The sequence below is a fragment of the Oncorhynchus mykiss genome, chromosome 21 (genome assembly GCF_013265735.2).
Source record: "Oncorhynchus mykiss isolate Arlee chromosome 21, USDA_OmykA_1.1, whole genome shotgun sequence".
NCBI lineage: Eukaryota > Metazoa > Chordata > Actinopteri > Salmoniformes > Salmonidae > Oncorhynchus > Oncorhynchus mykiss.
The window spans coordinates 44,615,679-44,628,889 of NC_048585.1; the positions used below are offsets into that span (position 1 = coordinate 44,615,679).

The following is a 13,211-nucleotide window of genomic DNA, read 5'->3' on the forward strand; positions in this document are numbered from 1 at the left end:
TTACATCGACCCAGATGTGGTGTCTTTATGGAAAACAATGCACATTAAAAAGGTTCAAAATAGAGGAGATGCACTCAACTGCATTAAAAAGACAGAAAACTAAATGAATGTGGTGTTTACAGTGTTGTTAAGAGGTGTTTTAAGAGGTGTCACTCAGTAATGTATTCCAGAGGCATAAAGCCTTCTGTTCTCTCTCTCCCTCTCATTTGCCAATCCCTCTTTCCCACTGTCCTCTGTCTCCTTTCTCCTCTCTCTTTCTATCTCCGTCTATCTCCCTCCCTCTCTCCCCTACCTCAAACAGAAAAAAATATGTTTTATTGTCAGATACACCGGGTAGGTGCAATGAAATGTGTTGTTTTACAGGGTCAACCATAGTAGTAGGGCAGGCCTGAAGCAAATTAGGGCACAATGGATTTTACACCTTGTCGGCTCAGGGATTCAAACCAGCTATCTTTCGGTTACTGATCCAATGCTCTACCACTAGGCTACCTGCCGCCCTTTAAATCAAGTAACTCGGGTGAGATTTAGTTATTTGTGGCAGAAGGGCGCGCTGAAGGAAGCGGCTGAAGCGTCTCTAAAAGCTTGATCGCCCCAGGTGGCCTCTTCCTCTCTTCCTTCTCTCTGGCGGATGGTGGGAGGAATGAAACGAGAGGAGGCTCCAATTGTCTTTTTTAAACACCGAGAAGGTTTTAGTAAGAAACAAGGGCAGATTACTCTAACACCTCTCTCTCCCTCTCCCCAATCCCTCTATTTATTGTCATTGTGTCTGTTTTGCAGTGCAGTTCAACTTGATTCCTGTGGGCCTGAGGATAGTAGCCATCCAGAGCACTAAGACAGGGCTCTACATTGGGATGAACAGCGATGGATACCTCTACACTTCGGTAAGGCAACAAATTATTATTAACGTTATAATGCTATAGATGCCACTTCTACTATAGTTTATAGCATCTCTACACCTCGGTACGGCAACCTCTTATGAAGTTATAGCAGCATAGGGACACCTACTCATTCAAGGGTTTTTCTTTATTTTTTACTATTTTCTACATTGTAGAATAATAGTGAAGAGACATCACAACTATGAAATAACACATGGAATCATGTAGTAACCAAAAAATTGTTAAACAAATCTAAATATTTGTTATATTTGAGATTCTTCAAAGTAGCCACCATTTGCATTGATGACAGCTTTGCGCACTCTTGGCATTCTCTCAACCAGCTTCATGAGGTTGTTACCAGGAATGCATTTAAATTAACAGGTGTGCCTTGTTAAAAGTTCATTTAGGAATTTCTTTCCTTCTTAATGCGTTTGAGCCAATCAGTTGTGTTGTGACAAGGTAGGGGTGGTATACAGAAGATAGCCCTATTTGGTAAAAGACTAAGTCCATATTATGGCAAGAACAGCTCAAAAAAAGCAAAGAGAAACAAACAGAAAATGTCAAGAACTTTGAAAGTTTCTTCAAGTGCAGTCGCAAAAACCATCAAGTGCTATGATGAAACTGGCTCTCATGAGGACCGCCACAGGAAAGGAAGACAGAGTCACATCTGCTGCAGAGAATAAGTTCATTAGAGTTACCAGCAAGTAACAGACACATCTCCTCATCAACTGTTCAGAAGAGGCTGTGTGAATCAGGCCTTCATGGTCAAATTGCTGCAAAGAAACCCCTATTAAAGGACACCAATAACAAGAAGAGACTTGCTTGGGTCAAGAAACGAGCAATGGACATTAGACTGTTGAAAATCTGTCTGTTGGTCTGATGAGTCTAAATTTGTGATTTTTGGTTGTAACCGCCGTGTCTTTGTGAGATACAGAGTATCTGATCTCTGTATGTGTGGTTCCCACCGTGAAGCATGGAGGAGGAGGTGTGATGGTGTGGGGGTGCTATGCTGCTGACACTGTCAGTAATTTATTTTGAATTCAAGGCACACTTAACCAGCATGGCTACCACAGCATTCTGCAGCGATACACCATCCCATCTGGTTTGCGCTTAGTGGGGCTATCCTTCATTTTTCAATAGGACAATGACCCAAAACACACCACCAGGCTGTGTAAGGGCTATTTGACCAAGAAGGAGAGTGATGGAGTGCTTCATCAGATAACCTCACCTCCACAATCACCCGACCTCAACCCAATTGAGATGGTTTGGGATCAGTTGGACTGCAGAGTGAAGGAAAAGCAGGCAACAAGTACTCAGCATGTGGGAACTCCTTCAAGACTGTTGGAAACACAGTCCTCATGAAGCTGGTTGAGAGAATGCCACGGGTGTGCAAAGCTGTCATCAAGGCAAATGGTGTACCTCAATAACAGTCTACACATTATCACCTGTGCTGTTGTTATAGCAGTATGTACAACAGTCTCCCCTGTAACTATTTCCCAGGTTCTTGATGTAAATCAGAATGTGTTCTCAATCAACTTACCTGGTAAAATAAGGGTTCAGTAAAAAATACTGTCAGACCCACATAGATGATGCAGTACCTGATGAGAGAGAAATTGTTGATTGAATGTTTATTGTATCTATGGAACTGTGTTTAACAGTCATTGATAGAGTTTTCAGTGTCACTATAAATCTGACAGTCTAATGCACGGTGCTCTCTACGTCCTAAATGGCACCCTATTCCCTATTGAATGCACGTTTTTTTTTTACCAGGTCCTATAAGGTACTCTATAGAAAATAGGGTGCCATTTGGGCCGATCAACAGTGTACTGGTCCACAGCTCTTTAAGAGGGGTATTTCACCTTGATCTGGGAGAGTGGAGAGGGAAGGTAAAAAGAGAGATGCTCCCATCTAGTCTGCTGTGAAGTAAATAAAGTGTGCAAGTTTCTTTTTGAAGTAGATCTGTGTGTTCACTTCAAAGTCGGCATACTGCATGCCTATTGCCTGCCTACTGCAGGAGCTGCGGTATACAGAGGATTGGTGTGAAGTTTTTAAACACCTTGCCTTTCCGGCGGATCAATCTACACACACACACTTTGACACACACCTTCACCACACTACCCAGGCATTCTCCAAACAGAAGAAAGGTGACCTATTTTCACAGGGGAAAGAATCACAAAAGAGAGAAAGAGAGAAAATCCCTTTGAAGAGAGGAGAAGAGAGGGAGCGGTCTTTTTCCACAGTGTGAAGGAAGGCTCACCTTAAATTACCTGAACACTAGCTGCTGCTGTGGCAGTTTTTCACACAAAACCCATACACATTCACATACACTACACACACACACCTCCAAGTAACTCAGAGGACTGAAAGCATCAGAACAAGGGAAGGTGGTAGGGACTATAGCGCTTTAACACACAAAAATAAATAATATCCCAATGCCCCAGGGCAGTGATAGGAGACATTGCCCTGTGTAGGGTACTGTCTTTCGGATGGGCTGTTAAATTGTGTGTCCTGACTCTCTATGGTTACTAAAAATCCCATGGCACTTATCGTAAGAGTAGGTAGTATTAACCCCGGGGTCCTGGCTAAATTCCCAAACTGTCACCAGGTTGTCATGGTAACGGTGTGATATCATGCAGTGATACTTTAGAATTTTAACTATTCTTCATAAGGCCAATATACACCGAATGTACAAAACATAAGGAACACCTGCTCTTTCCATGAATCCAGGTGAAAGCTATGATCACTTATTGATGTCTCTTGTTAAATCCACTTCAATCATAGATGATGGGGAGGAGACCAGATAAAGAAAGATTTTTAATCCTTTAGACAATGGAGACATGGTTTATGTACAGTATGTGTGTGCCATTCAGAGGCTGAATGGGAAAGACAAAAGATTTAAGTGCCTTTGAACGGGGTATGGTAGTAGGTGCCAGGCGCACCGGTTTGAGAGTGTCAAGAACTGCAATGCTGCTGGGTTTTTCATGGTCCACAGTTTCCCATGTGTATCAAGAATGGTCCACCACCCAAAGGACATCCATCCAACTTCACATAACTGTGGGAAGCATTGCTGTCAACATGGGCCAGCATCCGACAGCAACTTGTAGAGTCCATGCCCTGACAAATTCATGTGGTTCTCAGGGCAAAAGGGAGTGCAACTCAATATTAAGAAGGTGTTCCTAATGTTTGGTACACTCGGTGTAAATACCATTCCAAGCTTAAAGATGGAATCCTTAATGGTGAAACTGCCACGTCCATTTGTGATATTACCACAACAAAGAAGTTACTGCAAACAATGAACACAGTTTTTCCCCCTCGGACATCAGCATACAACAATATTAGTCTCAAAAAGACAGTCTGCCATCAAAATTGAGAGTAGTAATGGAAAGCTCCACTAGCCTGTTGGAGAGGATTAGTGTACAGTGCCGCATCTTAATTTGATGAACATGTTGTTGCAGGAATTTGCAAACTATTAGGTTTAAAAAGGCTTCTAAAGTTTGTAATTTCCACTTCAACATTTCAGACTTGATTTGCCCTAATGAAAAATGTATCAACCCCTACAAACAATATCCATTGCTGCAGGATTATTTTGCTGCTGTGTGAAACTGGGTCAAATTAAGATATGGCATCTGTCACATGTCTTAAATCAGAAAGGTGTACAAGTTCAAAGTGAGTTAGGAAGGCGTTGATAGCCATAACTTTGGCGCGGAATATAGAAGTAGTAGGTAGAGTACAGAGCATACCGCGCTGGGATTGCGAGTGTGGTTTTAAACAATTGATGTACAGTCGTGGGGTTAATTTAAGAACAGTCAATAACACACACGCACACAACTGGTCCAGTAGTCTCTCAGCATTAATCATTAATGTGTCCCTATGGCAAACAAAGCCCCAACACACTGTCATTATGTTCTCCTCCGAGGCCACACACACACACACACACACACACACACACACACACACACACACACACACACACACACACACATACACACACACACCTTTCCTCTCCTCTCCTCCACTCTTGTCTCCTTTAACTAGAGAACACACTCTCTCTGCAGGAAAGCAAGTCAGGATCTGAGGATGTAAACAAGGATATAATTGAAAGAAGAGAGCTTTCTGAGCAGAAAGTCTTTCTCAGCAGATCAAGGAGAAGTTAAATCATCCCACTTCAGACCTACTGCAGGTATTTTAGGATCACTCAACTAGTACTAGAGAGAGAGAGACAGAGAGAGAGAGGAGAGAGAGAGAGAGAGCGAGTGAGAGAGAGAGGGAGAGAAGACACACAGAGAGAAAGATGGAGAGCGAGAGCGCGCACGCACGCGCGAGAGAGAGAGAGAGTAAATAGGTTCAGCTCAGTCAATGTCAAGAAAGTAAAGTGGTGTCTTGAAAACTTTCTAACAATACACTGTGGATCACTGTCCTGTAAAGAACTAAAGCACCTCCACAAGGACAGAGGCAAAGCACGTCACAGAACGTGTGGTGTAAGAACAACGTCACAAAATCAACAGAGACTTGATATGGAAACAATTGAAAGATTTAATCCTTGTCTTTTTAGCCTTAAAGTTTGCTTCCGTCCTTCCGTCCTTCTCCTCCAACCTGGGCTTGAACCAGAACCCCTCCGCACACATCAACAACAGTCGCCAATCTCTCCACAAAAGCAGTGGCCTTTGCAGAGCAAAGGAAACAACTATTTAAAGGTATTTAAAGAGAGAGTGACGTCACCGATTGAAAGGCCACTAGCGAGCACAGCTGACTAGCTAGCCGTGTCACACCAGTTAGACGTGCGTGTGATTGCCTGCCTCCCTCCCTGTGTGTGTAAAGACTGGTGGCATGGTATTGTACAGGACTGGATTCCTGGTGGCATGGTATAGTACAGGACTGGATTCCTGGTGGCATGGTATAGTACAGGACTGGATTCCTGGTGGCATGGTATAGTACAGGACTGGATTCCTGGTGGCATGGTACAGCATAGGACTGGTTCTCTGGTGGCATGGTATAGTACAGGACTGGTTCTCTGGTGGCATGGTATAGTACAGGACTGGTTCTCTGGTGGCATGGTATAGTACAGGACTGGTTCTCTGGTGGCATGGTATAGTACAGGACTCATTCTCTGGTGGCATGGTATAGTACAAGACTGGTTCTCAAGTGATATGGTATAGTACAGGACTGGTTCTCTGGTGGCATGGTATAGTACAGGACTGGTACTCTGGTGGCATGGTACAGTACAGGAATGGTTCTCTGGTGGCATGGTAAAGTACAGGATTGGTTCTCTGGTGGCATGGTAGAGAACTCGTTCTCTGGTGGCATAGTATAGTATAGGACTGGTTCCCTGGTGCCATAAAATAGTACAGGACTGGTTTTCCGGTGGCATGGTATAGTACAGGACTGGATTAATGGGGACATGAAAGAGTACAGGACTGGTTCCCTGGTGGCATATTATAGTAATGGACTGGTTCTCTGTGGACATGGTACAGTACAGGACTGGTTCCCTGGTGGCATAGTATAGTAATGGACTGGTTCCCTGGATGCATAAAAAAGTACAGGACTGTTTCACTGGGGACATGGTATAGTACAGGACAAGTTTCCTGGATGCATGGTATAGCATAGGACTGGTTCCCCGGTGGCATAAAATAGTAAAGGACTGGTTCTCTGGGGACATGGTATAGTACAGGACTGGTTCTCTGGGGACATGGTATAGTACAGGACTGGTTCCATGGTTGCACGGTATAGTACAGGACTGGTTCTCTGGTGGCATGATCTGGTACAGGACTGGTTCCATGGTGACATGGTATGGTACTGGACTGGTTTTCCGGTGGCATGGTACAGTACAGAACTGGTTCCCTGGGGACATGAAAGAGTACATGACTGGTTATCTGGTAACATGGTATAGTACAGGACTGGTTCTCTGATGGCATGAAATAGTACAGGACTGGTTCTCTAGTGGCATGGTATAGTACAGGACAGGTTTCCTGGGGGCATATTATAGTACAGGACTGTTTCCATGGTACAGTACAGGACTGGTTCCCTGGTTGCATGGTATAATACAGGACTGGTTCTCTGGTGCCATGGTACAGTGCAGGACTGGTTCCCTGGTGGCATGGTATAGTACAGGACTAGTTTCCTGGTTGCATGATATAATACAGGACTGGTTCCCTGGTTGCATGGTACAGTATAGGACTGGTTCCCTTGTGGCATGAAATTGTACAGGACTGGTTCTCTAGAGGTATGTTATAGGACAGGACTGGAATGGTTCCCTGGTGGCATGAAATAGTGAAGGACTGGTTCTCTGGTGGCATGGTATAGTATAGGACTGGTTCTCAGGTGGCATGGTATAGTACAGGACTGGTTCTCTGGTGGCATGGTATAGTACAGGACTTGTTCTCAGGTGGCATGAAATAGTCCAGGACTGGTTCTCTGGTGGCATGGTATAGTACAGGACTGGTTCCATGGTTGCACGGTATAGTACAGGACTGGTTCTCTGGTGGCATGATCTGGTACAGGACTGGTTCCATGGTGACAAGGTATGGTACTGGACTGGTTTTCCGGTGGCATGGTACAGTACAGAACTGGTTCCCTGGTGGTATGGTATAGTACAGGACTGGTTCCCTGGTGGCAAGATATAGTACAGGACTGGTTCCCTGGGGACATGAAAGAGTACATGACTGGTTCTCTGGGGACATGAAAGAGTACATGACTGTTTCTCTGGGGACATGGTATAGTACAGGACTGGTTCTCTGGGGACATGGTATAGTACAGGACTGGTTCTCTGGGGACATGGTATAGTACAGGACTGGTTCTCTGGGGACATGGTATTGTACAGGACTGGTTCCCTGGTTGCATGGTATAGCACAGGAATGGTTCCCTGGTGGCATGGTATAGTACAGGACTGGATCTCTGATGGGATGATAGAGTACAGGACTGGTTCTCTGGTGGCATGGTATGGCACAGGAGTGGTTCCCTGGTGGCATGGTATAGTACAAGACTAGTTCTCTGGTGGCATGGTATATGACAGGACTGTTTCTCAGGTGGCTTGAAAAAGTACAGGACTGGATCTCCCGTGGCATGGTACAGTATAGGACTGGTTCTCTGGTGGCATGGTAGAGGACAGGACTGGATTCCTGGGGACATGAAATAGTACAGGACTGGTTCTCTGGTGGCATGGTAGAGGACAGGACTGGATTCCTGGGGACCTGAAATAGTACAGGACTGGTTATCTGGTGGTATGGTATAGTACAGGACTGGTTCCCTGGTGGTATGGTATAGTACAGGACTGGTTCCCTGGTGGTATGGTATAGTACAGGACTGGTTCTCTGGGGACATGGTATGGTGCAGGACTGGTTGCATGGTTGCAAGGTATAGTACATGACTGGTTCACGGGTGGCATGGTACAGTAGAGGACTCGTTCTCTTGTGGAAAGGAAGAGGACTGGTTCTCAGGTGGCATGAAATAGCACTGGACTGGTTCCCTGGTGGCATGAAATAGTACAGGACTGGTTCTCTGGTGGCATGGTATAGTATAGGACTGGTTCTCAGGTGGCATGAAATAGTACAGGACTGGTTCTCTGGTGGCATGGTAGAGGTCTGGACTGGTAACCAGGTGGCATGAAATTGTACAGGACTGGTTCTCTGATGGCATGGTATAGTATAGGATTGGTTCTCAGGTAGCATGAAATAGTACAGGACTGGTTCTCTGGTGGCATGGTATAGTATAGGACTGGTTCTCAGTTGGCATGAAATAGCACAGGACTGATTCTCAGGTGGCATGAAATAGTACAGGAAGGGTTCTCTGGTGGCATGGTATAGTACAGGACCGATTCTCAGGTGGCATGAAATAGTACAGGAAGGGTTCTCTGGTGGCATGGTACAGTACAGGACTGGTTCTCTGGTGGCATGTTATACTATAGGACTGGTTTTCCGGTGGCATGGTACAGTATAGGACTGGTTCTCTGGTGGCATGGTAGAGGACAGGACTGGATTCCTGGGGACATGAAATAGTACAGGACTGGATCTCCGGTGGCATGGTACAGTATAGGACTGGTTCTCTGGTGACATGGTAGAGGACAGGACTGGATTCCTGGGGACATGAAATAGTACAGGACTGGTTCTCTAGATGTATGTTATAGGACAGGACTGGACTGGTTCTCTGGTGGCAAGAAATAGTACAGGAATGGTTCTCTGGTGGCATGGTATAGTATTGGACTGGTTCCCTGGTGGCATGAAATAGTACAGGAATGGTTCTCTGGTGACATGGTATAGCACAGGACTGGTTCTCTGGTGGCATGAAATAGTACAGGACTGGTTCTCTGGTGGCATGGTACAGTATAGGACTGGTTCCCAGGTGGCATGAAATTGTACAGGACTGGTTCTCTAGAGGTATGTTATAGGACAGGACTGGTTCTCTAGAGGTATGTTATAGGACAGGACTGGAATGGTTCCCTGATGGCATGAAATAGTGAAGGACTGGTTCTCTGGTGGCATGGTATAGTATAGGACTGGTTCTCAGGTGGCATGAAATAGTACAGTACTGGTCCTCAGGTGGCATGAAATAGTACAGGACTGGTTCTCAGGTGGCAGGAAATAGTACAGGACTAGTTCTCTGGTGACATGGTATAGTACAGGAATGGTACTCTGGTGGCATGGTATAGGACTGGTTATCTGGTAACATGGTATAGTACAGGACTGGTTCTCTGATGGCATGAAATAGTACAGGACTTGTTCTCTGGTGGCATGAAATAGTACAGGACTGGTTATCTGGTGGCATGGTACAGTGCAGGACTGGTCCCCAGGTGGCATGGTACAGTACAGGTCTGGTTCCCTGGTGGCATGGTATAGTACAGGACTGGTTTTCTGGTATCGTAAAAGGACTGGCTCCATGGTATAGTACAGGACAGGTTTCCTGGGGGCATATTATAGTACAGGACTGTTTCCATGGTACAGTACAGGACTGGTTCCATGGTGGCATGGTATAAATACAGGACTGTTCCCTGGTCGCATGTTACAGTACAGGACTGGTTCTCTGGTGCCATGGTACAGTGCAGGACTGGTTCCCTGGTGGCATGGTATAGTACAGGACTGGTTTCCTGGTTGCATGATATAATACAGGACTGGTTCCATGGTGGCATGATATAATACAGGACTGGTTCCCTGGTTGCATGGTACAGTATAGGACTGGTTCCCTTGTGGCATGAAATTGTACAGGACTGGTTCTCTAGAGGTATGTTATAGGACAGGACTGGAATGGTTCCCTGGTGGCATGAAATAGTGAAGGACTGGTTCTCTGGTGGCATGGTATAGTATAGGACTGGTTCTCAGGTGGCATGGTACAGTACAGGACTTGTTCTCAGGTGGCATGAAATAGTCCAGGACTGGTTCTCTGGTGGCATGGTATAGTATAGTACCGGTTCTCAGGTGGCATGAAATAGTACAGGACTGGTTCTCTTGTGGCATGAAATAGTACAGGACTGGTTCTCTGGTGGCATGGTATAGTACAGGACTGGTTCTCTGGTGGCATGGTAGAGGACTGGTTCTCAGGTGGCATGAAATAGTATAGGACTGGTTCCCTGGTGACATTGTTTCGTACAGCACTGGTTTTCCGGTGGCATGGTACAGTACAGGACTGGTTTTCTGGTGGAATGGTAGAGGACAGGACTGGATTCCCGGGGAAATGAAATAGTAAAAGACTGGTTCTCTAGAGGTATGTTATAGGACAGGACTGGACGAGATCCCTGGTGGCATGAAATAGTACAGGACTGGATCTCCGGTGGCATGGTATAGTACTGGACTGGTTTTCCGGTGGAATGGTAGAGGACAGGACTGGATTCCCGGGGAAATGAAATAGTAAAAGACTGGTTCTCTAGAGGTATGTTATAGGACAGGACTGGACTGGTTCCCTGGTGGCATGAAATAGTACAGGAATGGTTCTCTGGGGCCATGTTATAGTACAGGACTGGTTCTCAGTTGGCATGAAATAGTACAGGACTGGTTCTCTGGTGGCATGGTATGGTATAGGACGACTGGTTCCCTGGTGACATGGTTTCGTACTGCACTGGTTTTACGGTGGCATGGTACAGAACAGGACTGGACTAGATCTCCGGTGGCATGATACAGTATAGGACTGGTTCTCTGGTGGCATGGTAGAGGACAGGACTGGATTCCTGGGGACATGGTATAGTCTAGGACTGGTTCCGTAGTGGTATGGTACATGACTGGTTCCGTAGTGGCATGGTACAGTACAGTACTGGTTCTCTGGGGACATGGTATAGTGCAGGACTGGTTGCATTGTTGCAAGGTAAAGTACATGACTGGTTCACGGGTGGCATGGTATAGTACAGGACTCGTTCTCTTGTGGCATGGAAGAGGACTGGACTGGCTCTCTGGTGGCATGGTACAGTACAGGACTGGTTCCATTGTATAGTACAGGACTGGTTCCATGGTACAGAACAGGATTTTATCCCTGGTGCCATGGTACAGGACAGGACTGGTTCCCTGGAGGCATGGTATAGTACAGGTCTGGTTCCCTGGAGGCATGGTATAATACAGGACTGGTTCCCTGGTGGCATGGTATAGTACAGGACTGGTTCCCTGGTTGCATGGTACAGTACAGGACTGGTTCCCTGGTGGCATGGTATAATACAGGACTGGTTCCCTGGTGGCATGGTATAATACAGGACTGGTTCCCTGGTGGCATGGTATAATACAGGACTGGTTCCCTGGTGGCATGGTATAGTACAGGACTGGTTCCCTGGTTGCATGGTACAGTACAGGACTGGTACCCTGGTGGCATGGTATAATACAGGACTGGTTCCCTGGTGGCATGGTATAGTACAGGACTGGTTCCCTGGTTGCATGGTGTAGTACAGGACTGGTTTTCTGGGGGCATGGTATAGAACAGGACAGGTTTCCTGGGGGAATATTATAGTACAGGACTGTTTCCATGGTACAGTACAGGACTGGTTCCCTGGTTGCATGGTACAGTACAGGACTGGTTTTCTGGGGGCATGGTATAGTATAGTACCGGTTCTCAGGTGGCATGAAATAGTACAGGACTGGTTCTCTTGTGGCATGAAATAGTACAGGACTGGTTCTCTGGTGGCATGGTATAGTACAGGACTGGTTCTCTGGTGGCATGGTAGAGGACTGGTTCTCAGGTGGCATGAAATAGTATAGGACTGGTTCCCTGGTGACATTGTTTCGTACAGCACTGGTTTTCCGGTGGCATGGTACAGTACAGGACTGGTTTTCTGGTGGAATGGTAGAGGACAGGACTGGATTCCCGGGGAAATGAAATAGTAAAAGACTGGTTCTCTAGAGGTATGTTATAGGACAGGACTGGACGAGATCCCTGGTGGCATGAAATAGTACAGGACTGGATCTCCGGTGGCATGGTATAGTACTGGACTGGTTTTCCGGTGGAATGGTAGAGGACAGGACTGGATTCCCGGGGAAATGAAATAGTAAAAGACTGGTTCTCTAGAGGTATGTTATAGGACAGGACTGGACTGGTTCCCTGGTGGCATGAAATAGTACAGGAATGGTTCTCTGGGGCCATGTTATAGTACAGGACTGGTTCCCTGGTGGCATGGTATAGTACAGGACTGGTTCTCAGTTGGCATGAAATAGTACAGGACTGGTTCTCTGGTGGCATGGTATGGTATAGGACGACTGGTTCCCTGGTGACATGGTTTCGTACTGCACTGGTTTTACGGTGGCATGGTACAGAACAGGACTGGACTAGATCTCCGGTGGCATGATACAGTATAGGACTGGTTCTCTGGTGGCAATGTAGAGGACAGGACTGGATTCCTGGGGACATGGTATAGTCTAGGACTGGTTCCGTAGTGGTATGGTACATGACTGGTTCCGTAGTGGCATGGTACAGTACAGTACTGGTTCTCTGGGGACATGGTATAGTGCAGGACTGGTTGCATGGTTGCAAGGTAAAGTACATGACTTGTTCACGGGTGGCATGGAATAGTACAGGACTCGTTCTCTTGTGGCATGGAAGAGGACTGGACTGGCTCTCTGGTGGCATGGTACAGTACAGGACTGGTTCCATTGTATAGTACAGGACTGGTTCCATGGTACAGAACAGGATTTTATCCCTGGTGCCATGGTACAGGACAGGACTGGTTCCCTGGAGGCATGGTATAGTACAGGTCTGGTTCCCTGGAGGCATGGTATAATACAGGACTGGTTCCCTGGTGGCATGGTATAGTACAGGACTGGTTCCCTGGTTGCATGGTACAGTACAGGACTGGTTCCCTGGTGGCATGGTATAATACAGGACTGGTTCCCTGGTGGCATGGTATAATACAGGACTGGTTCCCTGGTGGCATGGTAT

At 46.3% G+C, this 13,211-nt stretch overlaps 1 protein-coding gene across 1 annotated transcript in view; it reads left to right on the forward strand.

The window, feature by feature from the left end:
- Nucleotides 1–13,211, forward strand: part of LOC110500854 (fibroblast growth factor 14) — a 66,699-nt gene that overhangs the window by 14,816 nt on the left and 38,672 nt on the right. Inside the window, exon 3 of the mRNA XM_036956514.1 lies at nucleotides 778–881. Coding sequence (XP_036812409.1) covers nucleotides 778–881 — 104 coding nt within the window. The remainder of the gene's footprint in view (nucleotides 1–777; nucleotides 882–13,211) is intronic.